General features: G+C 44.3%; 1 protein-coding gene across 6 annotated transcripts in view; it reads left to right on the top strand.

The window, feature by feature from the left end:
• Positions 1 to 21220, top strand: part of row (relative of woc) — an 81349-nt gene that overhangs the window by 28374 nt on the left and 31755 nt on the right. For all 6 annotated transcript variants that reach the window (XM_065454035.1, XM_065454040.1, XM_065454034.1 and 3 more), the window contains exons 8-10: positions 4815 to 4968; positions 5082 to 5250; positions 18866 to 19181. In XM_065454035.1, coding sequence (XP_065310107.1) covers positions 4815 to 4968; positions 5082 to 5250; positions 18866 to 19181 — 639 coding nt within the window. The remainder of the gene's footprint in view (positions 1 to 4814; positions 4969 to 5081; positions 5251 to 18865; positions 19182 to 21220) is intronic.

The raw sequence follows: 21220 nt of genomic DNA, 5'->3' as shown, positions 1-21220 counted from the left end.
AGGCTGGCGCAAATGCCACGTGGGCAGAGGTTAACCCTAATAAGAGGCGTACCACGTCGAGCCCCTCGCCGCATCGCAACGCGGACACAGAGGCACACATGCCACTAAATAATTCGACCCGGACGGCGGAGGCATCCGGCCCTTTGGGCGAGAGTTTGCCGTCGAGCGAGGCAATGCTGCAAAATGCGTTGCATTCATGCAGAGCTTAGCCAGCACCCTGCAAGGCACAGTGCAGGCCTCGTCGCAGAGCGAGCGACCACGGATTAAGGTAGACATGCCTACCTACAGTGGGTACCACGATCGCACGAGTGCAAGTGAGTACCTCGAACGTCTGCTGTATTACCAGCAGGCAACCGGGCTTTCAGACACCGAACTAGTCGCACGCGTGATCCCGGTTTCACTGACCGACCAGGCGGCTCGATGGTTCTGACTGACCGGACACTGATGCCGCACAGTAGAAGAGTTCCGCGCGAACTTCCGCGAAGAATTTCTTCCGGCCAATTACGAGTGGCGTTTGAGGAGAGAGCTGGAGCTTTGTACCCAGCATCCGGACGAGTCCCTGCTGGAATATGTTCGAGCGATGGACGAACTTTATCGTCTCGCGAACCCTCTCGCCACCAATGAAGAGAAAGTTGAGCGCGTCACACGGCAGGCGCACCCCACTTTCGCGGCCTATTTCAGAGGGCGTAGGTTTAGAGACCTAGACGAACTCGCCGCCGAGGCGAGGCGCATCCAGGGAGACATTCTCGCGGCGCGAGCATACCGTCCGCCTCCACCCGCGGCGCTGTCACTCGAGCCTCGCTGCGCATGGAACGGCGGCGCGATCACTTCCCACTCGTCTAGAGTTGACGCGTCGGCATCGTTCACGGAGCAGCAGGTCCAGCGTAGTTGGGAATTATCAGACCGTGCTTTGGACCCGTACACCTATGCGCTGAGAACAAGAAAGAAATGCGCTGAAACAAGAAAAAAAAAACACGCACTGAAATCGGACGCAATGGCAAACCGACGGCACACCATATACAACCACAAAGCCCTGCTGTCGTCAAAACCGCACACGGAAAAAATATCTTCTTACTAGTAATATCACCATGCAATGACGCTTATTCAAGCACATGCGTTCTCTGCATTCTGTTTAGAGACTATATAAAAAATCGCAATGTAAACTACGCAGGGGCTATTCAATTAAAAAAGAAAAAAGTGCGCACGTACCTGACGGCGTGTCTGCCATGTTGGTTGTTGTCATTTCTTCTTCCTCGTTCGACACGGCTCCGCAGAGTCACGTGACTAACCATGGCGATGGCACTATCAGACCGTGCTTTGGACCCGTACGCCTATGCGCTGAGAACAGCACCGACTAATGCCGCACTCAGCGCACCGCGACAGGAACGAAAGGCCGATGCGAGACTGGAGGAGCGGCACACGCCGAACGCAGTTCAAGGAAGCTACGGCGGGCCGGAGTGGAGCAACGGCCGCCCAGGCCACAGAGGCTTCAGCGGCCGCTGCTACCAATGCGGCCGGCCAGGGCACATCGCCCGTGACTGTGGCCGCATGCCGGGCCGAGCGCGTGGCTCGGGAAACGGGCGAGGCCGCCGGTGATCCACCTTGGGTCCCGTGCGGCGATGTCAAACATAGCCGGTGGTATCGAGTTACTTGAGCGTTCGGCTTGTCGTGTAGGAGGTGTTGCGAACTCGCAGGCGCCGTTCATCGAGCTAACGATAGCCCGAAGGAAATTCGCTGCATTATTGGATACCGGCGCAAGCGCTTCATTATTTGGTGACGAGGTGTTGCATCATCTCCACGAGAACAATATCCGCTTGAGAGATAATGACACCACCTTCCGACTTGCTTCCGGCACAGCACAATCGAGCGGTGCAGCTAGGTTAGTGATCCGTTTGGGAGAAACGCATCAGGCGACAACGCCTTGTACATCTCCCAGGTTTAACAGTGCCTGTTATTTTAGGTCGAGACTTTCTCGTCAAGTCAGGCATTGTAATAGACATCGGCAATGGAGGTTACTGAGAGAACGAAACGGGTGCTTTAAAGCTTTTCGCAAAAGCGCCCGTGGCAGCGGAGACACGCCAACCTCCGGGCACGGCGCAAGTGGGCCACACCCGGCCACAGCCAAGCGAGCGAACCGTAATCGACGCAGGCGAGGAGAGAGACACGGTGGCACAACAGTGCGCCACTGTTCTGCGAGGAGTAACGCACCCGCTTTTGTCAGAGGTCAATATGCCGGAGAGAGAAAGGGCACGACTGTCGTCGCTGTTGTACGAATATGACACGATTTTCACTGACCGTCCAGGCCGCACTACGCTAGTCAGGCACAGGATATACACGGGTGACGCTGCGCCATGGAAATGTAATCCGCCGCCGATTAGCTTGACTAAGCGGAAAGCACTTGATAGCGCCTTAGACAAACTCATCGACACAGGCGTGGTGGAAAGGTCAAACAGCCCATGGGGCTTCCCGGTAATTCTAGTCCCGAAGAAGGACGATACCTATCGCCTTTGTGTAGACTACTGTAGGCTGAATGAGGTTACGAAGAAGGATGCGTACCCTCTACTCTCCATTTCCTCTTTAGTGTCTAACCTAGGCGGGGCGAAGTACTTTACGACGCTCGATGCTAGTCGTGGATACTTTCAAGTCGAAATGGACGAGCGTGACAAAGAGAAAACGGCTTTCACTTGTCACCGGGGGTTCTTTCAATTTAAGAGAATGTCTTTTGGTTTGGTCGGAGCTCCCGCTACTTATCAAAGGTTGATAGACCGAGTGCTAGGAGACGCGAAGTGGCAACATGCCCTCGCATATCTAGATGACATAGTGGTTTATTCGAAAACATTCGAGGAGCACTTGCGCCACTTGAGAGACGTCCTAGACAGGCTGAGGTAGTGGAACCCCCACAGCGTCCCCCCCCCCCAAAAAAAAAAAAAAAATCACCATGCAGCATGTACGCTGCCACAAAAAATTGGATCGGTCGTTTCTGAATCCCCTCTACAACGTAACAAAATGCACTTGGCCCAAAAGTGAGTATTAGAAATTTTGCGTAATTGATTTTAGTTAGTTGATTATTAAGGGGAATATGAAAAATACTCTAAGGAGTGTCACATGACAGCAAACCATATGTTGTTGGTTTCATCCAGCTGCAGTTGACCACTTTTTTAAGATTCTTGGTTCAAGTTATGTGAAACACCCTGGATATATCCATAGACTCGGTAGTAAAAAGCAAAATTTTAATCCTAAAATAGTTCCTTCACTTCTCTTCTGGACGTTATGCCAGAAAGTCAACACAACTACTTAAATTAGGAAATATTTAGATAAAGCACGTCTATTAAGTGGAATAAAATTTGTTGTCTGTGCCCAATGCTTACAAAATTATTTTCACTAATATTTATTTTCTGTATTGTCTGGCCCTCAACACCACCATTGATTGCCAATGTAGCCCTATGGCCAAAATGTTTGGAGACGCCTGGCCTAGACAATTCATACCTTTGTTATGCTATTCCTTTTCACGCTTTTCACACTTCATTAGCCAGTGGTGAGGGCGACACTCCATCCAGGTTAACAGGATCAGACAGCCATGAATGGTGCATGTTAAGAGGGACATAGAATCGAGCAAAAGGCATTGCTACAAAATGGTAGCCTACATCTCAACTATTGTCATGCTGTTGCTACAGAGACGAAAGTACGGTCAGTGCATCTACCGAGTCTTTGTCCGCTGGCAATTTACAGTGAACTCTGTTTAAACGGAACCTTAAGGGCCTAGAGAAATTGGTTCTGTTTATCAGGAGCTCCATTTATTGAGAGAAAGCTGAATACAATTGCATGAATACAAAATCAACCAACCATGAGGATAGTGTTCCGTTTCAGAGGCAGTTTTGCTTAAGCTATTTCCGTTTATCGATATAGCACCCAACTCGCAGAACTGAATTTGCACAACAAATTGTGCAGTTTGCAAATGCAGCATTTACAACATAGCAGCTTGGCTTGTCCTACGGTTTTGGGCGCATTTGGCGTGTACTAGATCAATTAGGCTTCCCTAATAGGTAAGAAGGGTTTAACAGGTTTCAACTGGCAAGATTGGAAGCAGTAACGCCGCCAGTTTCTTCATTTCACTTGTATACAAAGGATAAACTTGGTTTAAAATAAATTTTAAAAATAATAGTTTTGGTTTTGAGGAGGTGCTGGCAGAACCAAAATATTGCTATTTATGCTAGACTCAATGGCCGAATTATCACCTGATCGTGCAGTCCGAGTCCAAATTATGGCATGGCGTGCTGTAAAGTGTCAGAGGTTGATGAAGTGCCGAAGGTCACCCTTATAAATCTATAGGGCCACTGGTGGTGCCACAGAGCTGTCTGAATAATCAAGCATTTCAGAATTACCGGTCTGGGATTGTAAAGGCTTAGGCTCAGTGGCTAACTCCCCAGCGCTTACCCTGACTTACCAGAGCCCAAGAGGGTTGCACCACTAGTAGGAAAGCTGCCTGGCATTCTGTGTAGGAAGAAAGCAGACCGGCATCTGCTCTCCTTACTTGCTTCTGTAGCACGTGCAGGAAGGCAGGAAATATGAAATTCCATAATTCCCATGTCGGCAGCTCTTCCTGCTGCAAGTTTTGGAATATTTCTATTTTATTCAATCCAAAGTGATGTTATTTACATTCATTGGAAAATACAAAGACTGCTCGAAACAATATTTTGCTACTTGTCCAAAATGGGTAACTTGCTAGCCCACCCAGATTGGTACTTTGTGTCCCGCCAACAATTTCATCCAGAAACCTTGGCTTTGACGAGGCAATGCTCTTGTGTTTCCCCCAGGCGCAGCAGCCTGCCACTGCCCCTGTGGCACGCCAGGTGCCGCTCATCACCGGTGGCAGCACTGCAGTGACGGCAAACTCCCTGCTCATGGTGAAGGTGATGCCCAGCAAGGTGTTGCCCTCCAAGGTGCTCCAGGAAGAGATCCAGCAGTTGGGTACGACTAGCCCCCCCACTGGCCCGCCTGCAAGGGCGGGCGCTGGCGGCGGCAGCATGCCGCCACAGGCCAGCTCGGATGGCTCAAATAATGTGTACCTCTGCTTTGTGTAGAGGCCCAGTATCGCAGGGTAGTGGACGGGCAGAATCCTGTGCCCTGGTTGGCGCAGCGCGGGGTGCTCCAGACAGACTTGCCATGCAGGTTCTGTCGCGACGGCAGGGCCCTGCTCCAGCCTGACACCAGTGCGATCAACGGCTACAGCTTGCGTTGCCGCCGGGTCAGGTGGGTTCTTGCCCTGGGGGTTAATCGGTCCTTCATCCTGTGCCTTCATCTGGTCACAGCTTGCGCATTTCGTTCGCGGACCCACTTGAGTTGCAGGAAAGCGTGCACTCGGCTCTCTGTTCTGCTGGACCTCCAGCCACGTTTTGTGCAACACCATTAAACTGCCAATAAACCCAAACATGTGCTGGCAGCCTCATGTTAAATGAAGAAGGGAAGATACATGGCTTGGCAGAAATTCAAGGGTGCATGTGATGGCACAGAATGCAAGCCTTCTCTGTTGTTCTGGCAACTTTGACAGTGGAATGGCGATCAACCTGTTACCTTATTTTCCACTCACCATATGGTGCATACACGTCAATGGCACTTGGGCTGTGGTTCCCTTTGGTGTAGTGCCTCAATCACTAACACTCCGGGCATCTTATGCCTTACGTTATCCCTTATTAGCCATTACGTTGGTATGGGGGAATACTAAGTCGCTGCACCAAAAGTTCTTTCTCTGTGCACCATGAAAGGCTCAACTGGTGTATGGGAATACGCTATCCCCTCTACATATTGCTACTGTGCCAGTAATCGAAGCCTGTGTGCTCCCTGATAAGCCTGCTATCCAAAAGACCCGAGAGCCGAGTGTACTGGCCTGTGCGCACTGTACATTCAGTGCTGTCACAGGGCCCAGTTTGTAACGCACAATGTCACTACTGTCTGGGCCCCTTATGTGAACTTTTTTGACCATGGAAGGGACGCTTGAAGGAAGGCCAAGCAGGTGCACATTACCTCATGTACCTGGTAGTTTCGTTTCTTGCTGCTGGTCTCGGCCTCATTGTTCATTGTCTTGTATCACAAGGCAGAGCTGCTGTGTGATATGAATCGATGGCCTATTGTGAAACCGGTGTTTTTCAATTGTTTCACCCCAGTGGCTGGACTTGTTGTAGCAAAAGGTTTGCCTTCACTGTGATTCAAGTACCCCAGTTTCTGCTGTCCTAAAGTGGCATTTTCTAAAGTGGCATTTTTTGCCAGCATTTCGGTCTGTCTTTTCTTACCACCATTATTGGGTGTGCAACTTCTGGAAGTTCAAATTGTATGACGTTCTAATTTGAGTAAGTCATCTTTAAGAAAAAATCAACACACTCAGTGCTGGAGAACTGCAGAATAAAATATTCCTGGTGATTTTTTTTTAATACTTTTTTTGCTCTTTGCTCGTTGTGCTGTAGTAAAATGTGTGAACAGCACATGTAAATGCTAGTGCGCCTTAGAAAGGTTGTTTAGACATTCTTGCAGTATAGTACCATGCTCTGAACTACAGCAAAGCATGTGAAATACTTTTTCTGTCTCTTTATGCATACTGTGTAATTTCCCCATGGCACAATCATCTGCAATGCTTTGCATTGTATTCGTGTTCTGTATATAGTGCCCTGCTGTTGTGTGAGCATCTTTTAAAAGTAAGGAATGAAAGCTGCAGTGGTGTAACTGGTTCTTTCACACTCCGGATGAGGAACGAATGATGACAGTTCACTCTAGAGTGTGCAAGGGTTATTGTCTGCTTGTCATGAGTAAGGTCATAATCACATAGTTGGCAATGGTAGGCAGATGATTTTAAAATGTAAATGAGAATGAGTATTTCAGAAGGGGGTGGGAGCAATGCAGTGGTGTGCTGGTTATAACTGTGTATAGGTAAAGTTACTTGTTTACTCTTTGGCTGCCTTTTCAATACTGTAAATGTCTATGCTTGGGCTGTTTTTGAGATTTGTTTCTTTACATTGAAAAAGCTACCCTGAATCACTTGTGTTCATCTATATCTATCTCATCTCTGCATTGATCTGAGATCAGTTTTAGTAATGCCACTTCCATTCTAAAACTAAAAGATTTGTGTGAAGTTCTCTTTGCCAGCTGCTGAACATTGCATCTTTCACAGAAATTGCACTGCTACTTGAATTCAAAACAAGGTAACCCTAAGGCAAGGCATGTTGAATTTGTTGAACTTGTTTATCCCTCCCCCCCCCCCCCCCCTATGGCACATTGTGGGCTCGATCTCAAGCACAGTACGAGCATGAGCAAAAGGTACAGACCCCTTCTGTTTCCATACCGATGATTTCAAAGTGCTTGGCACAGTTCTCGCTCTTGTTTAAGGTGTCACTTATAAACTCCAGTACAACCAAAGCAACAAACAGTAGCATAGGGTGGTGCCTCCTTGTAACTTAGAATGCAAAGGTAGCGTCTAGTTTTTGTCAACCTGTGTCCATGTGCAGTTAAACCATGTGTGATGAATCTGCTAGCTATGTGGCATATGTTCATGACATTGAAAAGTTGTCAGTTGGCCTGATACAATATAAGCAGAAATTGTCTCAAGACGTATGCATCATTCAGGAACAGCCCTGTTCGCAGCGCTGTTCCTTGACTGCAGGGTGGGGCTATTGTAGTGGCACTTCTAGTGTCCTGAAAATTGTAGGACAGCTGTCCTTACTCTCCAAGTATTGGAAGTGCCAAAGAAGCTTGTAAAAGCCCTGCTAAGTTCAGAGTTAGGACTGACCTTATAACATCAAAATAGCCTCCCTCTGTATTTTCAACAAAGGTTGTATGGCTTTTGCCTACAGTTTCAGAGCCGGTGCATACCTTAAAACCTGACTTCACTACGCCCCTCCTCAAAACTTGCCTTGTCCCTCAGCTTGAGAGGTTGATGGGGACAGCGTTTCTCAATATGTCGAGCCTCAAAATGCCACGGGAGCTACAGGAGTACACTGCTGCTGTAGGAATGGTAATGCATGGCTCTTTACAGTATATATATATGGCTCTGTCTTTTAGAGACATAAACATTAAAGTTTATTTGTAGCAGAGACATAGGCCTATCTCAGAGAGCCCGGCTACATGAAAGTTGTGATATTGATCGTGGTAAACATGCTCGTGGTGGTTAGGGAAAGAGCCACCCTATCAATAGCCCAGTTGTTAATTTTTTGATGTTAAGGAAGCCTCTTGGTTGTGCAAACAATGTTGATTGTTTCCTGGCTTTCTGTTAACTTTATGGTCCTGGTGTTTCCCCACATTGGTGAGCAGCTATGTGCAAATGTGAAGCTGTTTGTGTGCAGTCAAAGTTGCTGTGTAGATTTGATGGTGCCTTCATTATCATTTGTGCTCTTCGTAACTTTCACTGAACTAAGCCATTTCTGTTCTGCAAGGGATTGACTTTCTTTTGGCTAGATCCCAACGCATTCATGGCTGTCTCATTCCATTTCCTTCCCATAGCTAAGACATTGCAATGTGACATTTGTATCTGGCTGCTTGCGATCAAAATGAGTGTCATAATGCAGCACAGCTAGGATGTCTTTTGTGTTTTTGTACTTTCTTCCTTGAGGATGGGGTGAACTTGCTGAAGTTTATTTGTGTTGATAATTTCTTTTATGCCTTGAGTGGTTAAAAACCACTGGTTCAATTATGATGTTACCAGACCCTTTTATTAATTTTAAAAGAAGTGATGCTTTTTTTTTTTTTAAGTTGGCTTACATGTGCAGCCTCTCACAATATCTTTTGATGGTGTGTAATGCATGTTGTGCAATTTCCTGAATGCCACAGGGGTTAAATGAGGTTGTATTGTTTTAGACCCAGTAGCCAGAATTTGTGGCTTATTCTAATTGGCACATTGAAAAGGAGTTGTTCTGTGTCACTATCACTACTCAGTGCACTTATATATGTGATAGGTGGGACAGTGGAACCGCATCAATACCTTCCTTGCTGGTGTTCTTTCGAGATTATAAGACCTCTGAGGCCTTCTCACTTTGATGTCCATGGGATGTTTGTTTAGTGCACTTTTTTGCTACTACGTTCTATTCCTGGAACCCTGGGAAAAACTTAGTAGGGACATTCTGCAGCACTATTAAAATCTGGGCTAGTGGTGGGTGCTCAGCACATATAACGAAAGTGCAGAACCACTTTTCAAAGGGAGAATTAATGACGCAGCTTCATACTGAAATTTCTAAAAGGCACAATCACTGTCTCAAGAAAGCACCAGATATGCAGCACCCATCTTCCAGTGGAATGTGTTAGGAACTCCAGCAGCTGTATCTTCGCTTGATAACTTTATTGTGAACATCGCCTTCAGTATGCTCCGATTGGCCAAGCCAGCATCGCTCAAATTTGAAAGGATGTTCAGAAGTGGTCAGTCGGGAACACAGTTGCGGCACATTAAATTTGTAGCACATTGGCTCATCTACAACACCACTGGCTGACAGGAGGGGCCGTGCCAGAATTCATACAAGCTGTGAAGTAACCCATTGCCATTTACAATTAAGGGCTCTCTTTTTGAACTTGTAAAACATTGTTTCGAATAGAGGGGCATTGCGCATGTAAAACTGTTTAGAATACAGTTGCATGCACAGATTTTCATGAACCGTCGCTATGTGACACCTTAGGTTGTGGAGTGTGGAGTAGACTTTGTGACAGCTTGGATGTCACAAAACTTCGATGATTTGCCCCATAGATATTCAGGCCATTTTTGCTGCATGTCAATAGGAGTTTTGTGTCTCCTGTGCCTAAAAAACTGACTTCAGTGTAAACAGTATACACTATTTGTGGCCACAGGTTAGAGAATGGTCTAATAGCAGCACAAGTCTAAGTGTGAATGGGATAGGCTAAGCAATTCTGTCTTCAGCGCAGAGACTCCAAGGCACAGCACAACACAACTGCTTGGAAACTTATCAGAAAAGTGCATTGTTCTCAATGCTCCGTATTTGAATAAAGAAAAATGCAATACAAAATGAATGAGGGCAGTAAAGGAGTGAATTGTGCAGCTGTGCACGTTTCTTGTGTGCTGCTGCTGCTCTCTTTTATTTTATTTATTTATTATTATTTTTTCAGGAAATTCACCATCTCGAAAAAAAGGGTCTTGCATCTGGCTCTGAATCATGCCACTGCCGGGCACACTGATAAACATGACAATGCAATTGTTTTTTTTTTTTTAGAGCTTGTTTATTCATGCTTTTGTGCCAGCAATACAGCAAACTAACATTTGCTGAATACCAAAAATGCTGACTATTTGTTAAATACAGTGAATTAATATATTTGTGAATAGGCATGGGTGGCCTATGACTTTTTGCAGCGCAAGAATGTTAAAGCATCACATGGGTGCATAATTTCCGCATTGTTTTTCATTGTACAGTATTTCTGCTTAGTCGTTGGTGGGCACATTGGTGTGTTGTGTTATAGTTATTGCTATCGGTCCAGGTTTTAAATGGTGTTGCCAGTTTTTTGCAGGCATTGCCAATTTATGTCTTGATTGACATCTGTTTACAGTTGTCAGCAATTAAGTAAAGGCATGGTGTGAAAAGTATTGAATTTTCAAAATGTATAAAATTAATCGCAATGTTGTCTTTGTGTTTAATAAATGTGTGCTTGAGGGAAATGTCAAGCACTGTTGCCTTTCTGCTTCCCTCCCACTTCCGGGGACTGACTTTACCGTGAAAGAAATGGCAACTTGTAGGTCTTCAGTTTTCGATGTTCATGACCATTTCCTCTTTGGTACATTGCCCTGTCATGTGTAACGTGTCATGTAATTAGGTTTACAAGTAATCAAAACTTGTATTCTAAGGTTACCTGTGGAGTGCACCATTATCACACGGTTACGTAGATCTTATTGCTAACACTGTTTGATGTTAAGGGCAAAGCACAGGCCTTTACTCTTCCTGCATCAATTTGCAGTGCACTGTATATACTACATCTGTTTACTTGCCAGATTTTCTGAAAGCCATTTCATGATTGCTGTGCCCTTGTGTATTCCCTGGCATGCCAGTGATGTTGTTTCATTGCAGTGAAGCAATCCTTCTTCTTGTTATTGATCTGAACCAAGAATGGCACACATCTGAATCTGCTGTTGATTTCATCCCATAAATAAGTTTTAGGTAACTCAGTTTGAAAATTATCTCATCGATGCCTGTGTTCTTGTATTGATATAAGGTTTTGAGCTGTCACATTGTTTGACGTCGTGAAAGTGAAGCGAACATTACATAGCAACGTCCTCTTTCGCTGGACGTGCTGACAGAAGAACATGTCTGATAATGTCATTTTTACTTTGATTGAGATGTCCAGGCCACAAACTGCAGTGTTATCACAGAAATATGCATTTGTTCACTCAGCCTCGTTATGATGACAACACATGCACTGAAATTTCACGACTGTAAGCTTCTGCTCAGGTGGCATATTCTAGAAAGTAAAAAAACAGAAATGAATGCTGCTTCTGGCTTGTTCCTCTTGCTTTGGCTCTTTGTTGAGGCACATACTGTAAAAACACTTCTTTCCGCTACCTTTTGCTGACGGAATAAAAGTCTGTCGTTCTTTTCACTGGCATTGAGTTTTGTGTTCATTATTGCTATGTAAAGCACAAAGCAATTTCCTTTTCAATTAGCCACCAGCAGCGAATTGGTCTTAATATGCATTTGAATGCTGTCTTCCACATCAGCATTGAACACCACTTGCTCAGCTTATAGTCGTGACATTACAGCCAATGCTTTAACAGTGTGTTCCATAGATCACATTCAGTAATGCATGTTGGTGAAAGCTTGGAAGAAGTGCCTATTATTACACCCGGGCCTTGTTTGGAAAGAAAACAGCATTGTCATTTGCATATTGGGAACAAGTGGCTGTTTTGGTTGTAGGTTTTACTGAAAGCAGTGGCAGATCAATGGCAGAGCAAGGTCACTATCTCTCCACTGAGAACACTTGCTATAAATCTACATTTGGAGCTTTTGTGCTCCAACCAGAGCAAGTAAGAGTGCTCTGGCTAAATTGAATTCAATCTGCCTTTCCATGTGCCATGCTTGCAATCTGTAATCTATGTTTTGAAACAAAAACAGTTTCTGACATGCAGCAAGCTTAGCTGCTACATATCACACCAGCTTGTGGCCATACTGTCGCAACTTGAATATTCACATGCACAGTGTAAGTTAATTTGGTAAACGAAACTTTGAATGCAAGCTTTGAGGAAGAACAGTTTAATCATTAAGCAATATCTTTATCTGAGCAATGACGAATGGCCTCCTCAGTGAGGTTCGAAACTTCAAACCTCTTCATTTGCAAAAAGAACATTATCAAAGGCACATTTGCAAGCCCTAAAAGGCCCCTAACCATGTTTGGGCATTGTAGACAGGCAAATTAAGTGCATAGATCACACGATGATGGTTGTGTCTGCGAAGTATCGAACTGCTGCATGATGCAACAAGAGTGGAAATTTCAAACAAAAGCCTGTGCCCTTCCTTTTGAAGGAGGCCCGAGGAGACTCAAAGTTGCATGCATAAATGCCGTTACATCAGACACTTTGCCTGCAATGCTGCCAATTATGGCACGGAACCTTGGTAAATTATCCAATGCAGGCCGCACAAGACCACCACTGGAAGTTCACCGTGCAGCAAAACGGAAAAGAAGGAGGGGAGGCGGGGCTTATGACGTGCACGATTCAGTCCCTCGGCTGGCGTATGGGAGAAGGCAGGGAAGGAATCTAGTCGGAGAGGTAGCGTTTGTCAACAATGTTGTTATGCTAGCATGAGGGCTCCTTTAAATTCTGAGCTGGATTCCTAACGACTAAATCCTGGAGGCTATCTTTCAAATTGTGAAGTTTCTTAAGAAGAGGGGTCAACACAAAGTCACTGATTGTGACTTTTATCCATTCCAACAATTATCCACTGCTACAAGAGGTCTAACAAAGTAAATGTCTGCTGTCCGGCATAATCTGCTGATGTCTGCATCAATTGGTGCTGAAGAAATTTCGTCGTGCAGAGTTCCTGCTTGCATCCATCAATTTATTAACGATAGTCTCAACTGCTCCACAGGGTGACCTTGTTTGAAAATCCATTCTTTGTCTGCCATTTGAACCGGATTTCTTTGAAAAGAAACAATCTAACTCGGGAAGTGTTCTGGATCACCTATTGGAATTTTGTGCATAGGTGTAAACAATCGAGAGATTGCCCAGCCTTTGGCATCAAAGGCTGCCTTGAGATTCACTGCACCAAATACTGTGAGGCCTGGCCCTTTCTCTCGCCCTCTCTTTTTGGTGTTAAGGAGATTTCCCCACAGCGAATGTTCTGTGAATTCTGTGACCTGCATGGCGGATGTGACAAATACATGTTATGCTTACTGCTGGCTTGTTTATGCCAATACTTTGCATGGGGATTAAGCTTTGTATGTTATCCTCTATAGTATGTTTGCCAGCAATGAGTGCATTACTCATAAGGCAGAAATAAAGGTGATGCCTGCAGGCCCAGCACTGAGCTTTAAACATTCTATTGTGAAGAAAAAGAGGCATCAAGAGCATTGGCACGAAGGTTCAATAGGCAAGTGGCGACACTGGAATGAACTCACCCTGTCAACTGTTAGATTGGCAGATCGTAGCAGCCTTTAAAGTAGCCCCGAAACACTTTTCTAATTTATCATAGAATAGCCTCAGTATTGGAGGATGTTGTCACACGAATGTCATCCCACAGAAATTTTCCAAATCCTTCAAGTATTGGTTGTGTTATCAGACCGAGGAGCGATTTGCTCTCTCTTTTCGTCTCCACTAGCACACTAGGAGCTCACAGGGGAGAAGCCAAGGGGGTGAAGCCCCACCCAAAATTTTAGTGTCTCTGCAGCGAAAGCGCTCATCACAGCACCTCATGGCAGCCGCAGTTGCCTATGCTACACCACTGCTATCTTGCGGGCTACACGCAGCAGGTGCAGCTTATGTGCAGTTGTCATGTGTAGACCGGCAGGAAAAGGATGAAATTATTTTTGCCTTTTTGAGAATGCACGCATATATGTTTAGTTCATTTAACTCAAAATTAGCACTAATGTATGGCTGAGAATGTTCTCGTGATTGCGAAATCAGCCACTTGCATTGGTGGGTCCAGCTGCCTGCAATTACATTGCATGACAACATTGTAGAAGTGAGAGCAAGTGATATTTTGCTGTTTTTGACACAACGTTGTAATTTCCCTGCTGCAAACAGTGCAGTAATATTTGGCTCGTATGTTCACAGCAGCCTCTACGACAGGTCTGCAGCATTTTCTATTTTCAAAAGGTTCTTCAGGGCCCCTTTAATTTCTTCCTTATGAACGAGGCAAGTACTGGTGCCAGGTTCATTATTGCATGAAATAATATAAAGTCTAATCCCTATGAAATATTGGAGTGCTAACAAGCCATTGCTGAACGCACAAAGAAAATTTAAGTTGTCAAGCCATGAATGCACAAGTCGCAGTATTTTGCACTGTAGTAGAGTAATCAATCAGAATTTATGCGATCTAAGACATGGCAATTGTAAATATTAACACATTTCTTTAGCATTGGCAAGACTACCTAAAGGAAAAGACTGCCCAACTTATACACCTCTGTGTAGTCCTTCGCTGTGTGTCTCGGGGTGATGCACGGCCATGTAGCACAAGTGCAACAAAAATCGGAACCATCTAGTTCCTTTAATAGCTTTACTCTAAGAAATCTTCTGCTTGTACAGATCATGGATGGTAATACAGCCAACAAACCTTCTTAATTGTGTCAAAATATTGTGCATTGGGCAGCATTTGCTGAAGGTTGCAGTTTGTGTGGCAGTAACAGTAGGAGAATAAAAATGCCGCTTTTGACAAGCATCTTTTAGATTCTGCACTTATGAAACCACACATCTGAGCTAGGCACTCTGTTAAGAACGGACTTAGTGCATTGAAAAGCAATGCAATGGCTGCGACAATAGCTGCGACAACAGAATCAGAGCACATAATTACGAGAAAGTAACTGTGGGCTTTCTTTGAAGGGGCCATCACACCAGATGTTGAGCTTGAGTTATAACTTGCATGTGAAAATGTACATGTCCCACAGCAAGCTGGAAAAATTTGAGCACATTCATTGTGATGTAAAATTTGCATTCAAATTTTTTCATATCGCAGTTGAGCCATACAACAGTGTAACAACACTAACAGGTGACAAAATGAAATGTGTTCTGCATGATCAGTGTGCGGGGCATGTGCATGTTCTCATTTTCACATATACATCCAGGCAGCCAGCCCAAGATAGTTTCTGCAGGCATTATCTGGGTTGGGCTGTTTTTATCATGCGAATGGAACAGTTGGGTGCCAGAGTGTACGAGCAAGGATAGGCTGGCACAGCACGCGTGTAGTTTGGGAATGTTTCAGAGCAAGCTGCCCTGCTTCTTGAAATTACACTAGCCATGCCAATTGGCAGCTGTTGTCAGTGGGTAGAGCTTGGAGGCAGTCATTGCGAATCAAAGTTTCAGGTTGAAATGTGTTCTGAAAACCCAGTTTTTGTATGTATGACCATCTTGGTCCCTTTGCTGTCAGTTGTAGTGATGAACTGAGAATAGATGACTATGGTCATGAGCTCCTTTAATGGTACACATGCAAAGCTGCATGTCCAGCAATAAAGGGGTATCCATATTGACCATATATAAAAAACTGAAATGTTAGATGGCTGTAATGCCTAGGATTATACATGGCATTTGGGTTCAGCTGACGTAGAACAGAAACTACAAGAAATGGAAGTACTGGGTACAGTTCATTTAGATCCTCCAGCTGTACAGCTGACTTTTCGGAAACCTCAGAAGGGCATGCAAAATTCATTGATATAATGTAATGCAAGATTGGATGCACTTGAGCGTTTCCAACAATGTCAGTTTAAAAGTAAGTTCGACTTAAAGACAAAATGCAACAAAATTTTGGACTGCATAAAGAAGCTTAGCTTAAGTCAGTTCAGATATATAGGAGCCTCCATGCAAAATATTATGTGGCATAATAGAAGGGGCATGAAAAGCTTCCAAATAGGGCTGCTTTTGATACTGCAACTGAAAAAAATGGTTTCCATTGCTGTCCGCTGGAAGTGATGCATGACTTAGAATGTTGCAGCTCCTCGGGATAACCTCTGATATAGGGTGGCACCTGCTGCTCACAGCACGCTGGAAAATTTCGGAGGCGGGGTGCTGGGACTTAATCATAGCAACAACCACCAGGTGCACATATTGTCAGCTTAGGTGCTGTTCAAAGGCTGCTAACAAGAAAACGAAGCAATTACCAGCCCTATGGCTTTGCAAAATTTTCTTCAGTGGTATGTACTACTCGTTTACAACAAATTTGGTCAAAAGTGAATATTCGTTGCAGTTGGCCTTTAATGAGTTTCGCTTACCCAAACAGAAGTACACCATAATTTATGAGCCTCAAGCTGCTAAGTTGAGTGTGTTATGTGCCGACAGTTGTAGACTCTCATGCAGTTTTGATGCAGCATACAGTGTGTTGCTGCCATTGGTCTTAACCCAAAAGTCGGGCATGTTGCTTGTATAACTGCCATTGTCACAAAGTGTTGGCTGCCGAGTTCATTGTTCCATCTCTGGCTGGCATTACTGCACCTTTCAGCATTGTCTTTAACCGCTCCTAGTGCAAGGTGACAGCCAATGAGAAAACTATGGATATATATATAGGGTCACATGACGAAACATTGGGCAAACTGGGATCCACTAGTCGGTGCTTTACAGCACTGGCAAGTACAGGTACCACTTACGCAAAGGAGTCACATAAACTTCTGATGGAAACAGTACCAGTTCTGAAACAACAGGATGTTACTATCATAGAAGCATTAAAAGTTGACGTACTTATCAGTTGAGAACCTTTCTCTACGTCGGTGAGTCTCTATAGCATTTCTAAATGTGATGTCGTACTGCCTTAGAAGGAGCGTGTGGCTAAAGCAATCTGCTGCTAAGCAAATAAGTAAGCAATAGAAGGAACTACACCACAGGTGTACTTTATTTTTATTTCAGTATACCCTAAAGGCCCTCTGTTGGAGGTTATTACATAGAGGGGATATGAAACATCGTCATAGGTAACATGTAAGAAGTGATAACAAGGTACAAAAGTGGCAAACAAGGTAAAAAACTTGTTTCTGATATCACCTGCAACACTCCATGTAAACTGTACAGGTATGCTAAGTAATTCGCTGAATAAAACAGCAATCTCTTAGTTGAAGGACAATTGCAAAGTATATGTACAAATGGAGTTGTAGAGAAAGTGGCTCAAGAGCTCAAGCAATTATTACAAGGTCATGTCTAACACTTTTAATGTTGTGTTCAAGATCTCTCGGGCGAACAGTTATACTCATTCCTTGCCACATGCAAGATGTCCCATTCTGGACTCGCTCAGTGCTGCGCCTAGCACATTCACATTTATGATCTGCATTAGACTAGACATGCACTCTATGCAGAAGTGATTAACGGCTAGTGAACAAGGGAGGTCTGAGGCGTGTTCATCCACATTTGATCATTTCAAGTGTCCATCTTCTTGTGAGCCCTTTGTCCTGTTTGGAAGTCTGCACAGGAGTTGTTCAAAGTAAAATTGACTGGTGGCTTGGTCTATTAGGCAAACATCTTTTTCTTGCTGAGGCAGTCTTTGTCACGCACATCTCCAGCTTTCCAGCACGGCAGATTAGCGTGGAACATACCGTGTGTGTGTGTGTGTTTGTGTGTGTGTGTGTGTGTGTGTGTGTGTGTGTGTGTGTGTGTGTTTTAAGGTGCACATTTTCTGGAGTTCAAGAACTTTTAATGAATTCTGATTCTTGTGGCAGCAGGGATGGCCATATATATGGGGTTCCCAGTGCCATCACTGATAAGGCAACAATGAGTTTTTGTCACTTAAGAGTCTTGAGGCGAGGAATCAAAAGTTTTTAATTTATAAAACCCTGCATTGTGACAGCAGGTTTTATGAATAATTAGGCTGCTGCTGATGACAGCGATAAAGCCTGATTTTCTTTGTTACTCTGAATAAACTTTACGTGCGATACACAGGGGAAAAAAAGTATGGACATGGTACCTGCTGCTACCTCCTGTTGTACAACACCATGCCTATGTCTCTATCATAAATTTGTCTATTCATTGCTATCAGGCTAGAACTCATCAGACCAGCCCAACAGACAGCTCCATGTGCTACACGAGACTGGAACGACCTTCCTGGCTATGTCACCCTCAACAGATCGTAGCCGATTTAATACAGCCATCGAGAGTCATCATCATCATCAAACTTCTGAAAAGCTTGGCAATCAGAGGCTTAACAGGCTGTGCGACTAAAACACATTTCTGTCCGTGCTTCTTTAGAAAATGTCACTTGCACTGAGCAGATTCTCACATCAGTGTACACATTTGCATGTTCTGACTAAAGCCGTTAGCATTTTCTGTTTGTGGGAATGGGGAGCTAATGGTGTTTTATGCAACCACCACACCATTTAATGTACTGTTTTCACTCATAATGCGAAGTCTGAAAGGAGCGCAGGCTACACGCATGTACTATAGGACTCGGTATTCGAGCCTGCACTTTGAGGGAGCACATTGATGCATTTCAACTGGTGCAGCTCTGCTTTCTATTATCCTGACTGCATATGTCCATGAGAATTTTCCAGCAAGTACTCCGAATTTCTTCTTTGCCCACACAGCAGTTTTGTCTAGTAATGGAAGCATTCTGCTGCATTTTAAAGAAAAACTGACAAGCACTATCTGTGTTGAATGCAAAGCGGTGATGGTTTTTTAGGCCGCAGCAGATGAGAGTAAAATGTCTTACCAGCAATATTTCTTTTGAAACATTTTTTTTACTTCCTGCTCACTTTCTGATTCTTGGGTGTGCAGGTGCCAACGTAAGAGCCTGCTGCAGCAGCCCAGCTTCTTTGCACGCTTTGGGCTACCACTCTGGAAGCTCATCTGTCTGGTTTACCACTGGGCACGCCAGTCAGACCTTGCAACCGTGCTTTCAGAGGCGGTAGTGGATAGCTTTGTGGTGCGAAATGTGTGGCGTGGCCTGCAGGAAGTGTGTGCCCGTGCCGTGGCCACGCGGCGTGCCAAGTTAGGAGGACCAGGCATCCATGTCGAGGTGGCAACTGCCCAGCTGGGCCGGTACCTCATCCTAGGTGCTCTTGACCGCTCCACTCTCGAGACAAGGCTCAAGGTGTGTTAAGATCTCCTGAAAGATTTCTTCTGTGGGCTGTGCACTGAGGTGACCAGAGCTTGAATTCTAATTTGGGGAGTCTCTTTCCGATAAGTGTAGCCTCACCAACAGAAGCAGTGGTATAGCAAAGCCTGTTCACGTACAACAAAGAGCACAGGTACGAGGGAAAATAGGCCAATGGCACCGACAGACCGACAGCTTTCTATGTAGTTGTAAGTGGTCATTTGTTAAAGCTCTCTTAAAGAACCAGAAGGAAAGTAAATTGTTGCTGGCCACACTGCAACTATCTAGCTTTGCCTGCTGACATGTCAATGGCAGCCAGCAAATTGTGGGAGAGTAACAGGACAGGACGAAATCAAAATTAAATTCTGGGGTTTTACATGCCAAAGCTACAATATGATTGTGAGGCATGCCATAGTGGGGGACTCCTGACTAATGCTAACCACCTGGGGTTCTTTAACGTGCACGGACATTTTTGCACTTCATCCCCATCGATATGCAGCCGCTGTGGCCTAGATTTGACCCTGCCCCTCTGGCTTAGCAGTGCAATGTTGAAGCCATTACGCCACCACCGCAGGTAATGAACAGGAAGAGAAAATATTAGAAAATAGAGTTAGTGTATTTTTGTTTTTCACCTTATTGTTATTGTGGCTACTAGTTTGTAACCACTTCTATGTTTCTACTGCTCCATCCCCTCCTCCTCCCTCTTTGTAATATCCTCAACTAAGGGTCTTTTAAGCTACTGTAGGTAAAAAAAAGTAAATTAGCAATAGACCTTTTTCATAATTGTAAGGTTAGCTTTCCTGCAAGGCAGTCTGCCTATATGATGGAGGCATAGTAAATTTTCGAAAGCAGCTGTACGAACACGTTTGCTTGTACTGTGACATGGAAAATGTAGATGTGCCATTATTGCTGAAACCATGCGTAAGAGAGAAGCCCCTGCAAATACAGATAGCACTTCTTCATTTGTATGTTGACTGGTGCTACCATTAGTTGGGCAAATGTGCAGTGCAGAGAAGTATACTTGTGGATTATGAAAAGGGTAAATTAATTGGAGATGCCGCAAGGTAGTGCATCTCTTTTGCAGATAGTAGCAAGCTTTCAGGATTCGTATATGGGCTGTAGGTATTGCATTTTAATGATAGCCAAGCACCCAAGTACCACTGTTGGTGGCCTGCCCATTGACCTCTTATGATCGAGTCCCATCTATGCTTGTAACATCACATAGGCTGCAAACTTTTATGATATTGTAAAATGCCTGATTTTTAAGCCTGTTTACTTCATAATATTGACACCTAACTTTACCATTCTTCATACACGTCTAGTTGGCCGCAAAACTAATTTGAAAAACACGAATATAGTCTCTGACCAATGTTCCAGAACCTGATTTTTTCAAACCCTTCAATTATTCAGGTGTACTTGCAGCAGCAACAAAAAGCAATGTACAATGGTAATTGGACTTTTGGTTCCCTTTGCTGGAATATTTGTGAATAAACTTTGTAAACATTTCTGTTTATCTGTGGATCAGATCATTGTTGCCCCAGATGTATATATAGCAGAGTGCCTGTTCATAGAACAAAGTCAGTAAATGTTTAATAAAAAATCGACATGTTGAGTATCCGAGGAATGCTTAGCATATTTCACAAAATTTTGGTACACTGCAGCTTCAAATTTCTAAAGATCCTAATGTTGGAAGGTCTGACATTGTGCAGAATGCTCTTAAGCACTAGAATGTGTGTATAAAGTTATTGTTTATCTATTTATTTCTTTATGTAAAAATACATAACAGGCCCCTACATGCATTGCATGAGGGAAGGGGATGCACAATAAATGTCAAGGCGTTATAAGATGAATCTGAGATGTATAAGGGTGTTCAGAATGTAACTACAAATTTTATGGGGGTATCATTTAAGATTGACAACACAAAGTGCTTTCTGCAGTTCATGTTGTGTTTGAATTCTTCCATGTTATTGTTTGGTACGCTAATTTCTCTCTCTCTCTCTCTCTCTCTCTCTCTCTCTCTCTCTCTCTCTCTCTCT

This window comes from Dermacentor albipictus, chromosome 4 (assembly GCF_038994185.2).
Source record: "Dermacentor albipictus isolate Rhodes 1998 colony chromosome 4, USDA_Dalb.pri_finalv2, whole genome shotgun sequence".
NCBI lineage: Eukaryota > Metazoa > Arthropoda > Arachnida > Ixodida > Ixodidae > Dermacentor > Dermacentor albipictus.
Note: the sequence above shows the minus strand (reverse complement) of the source record. Positions and strands in the feature narration are given on the sequence as shown.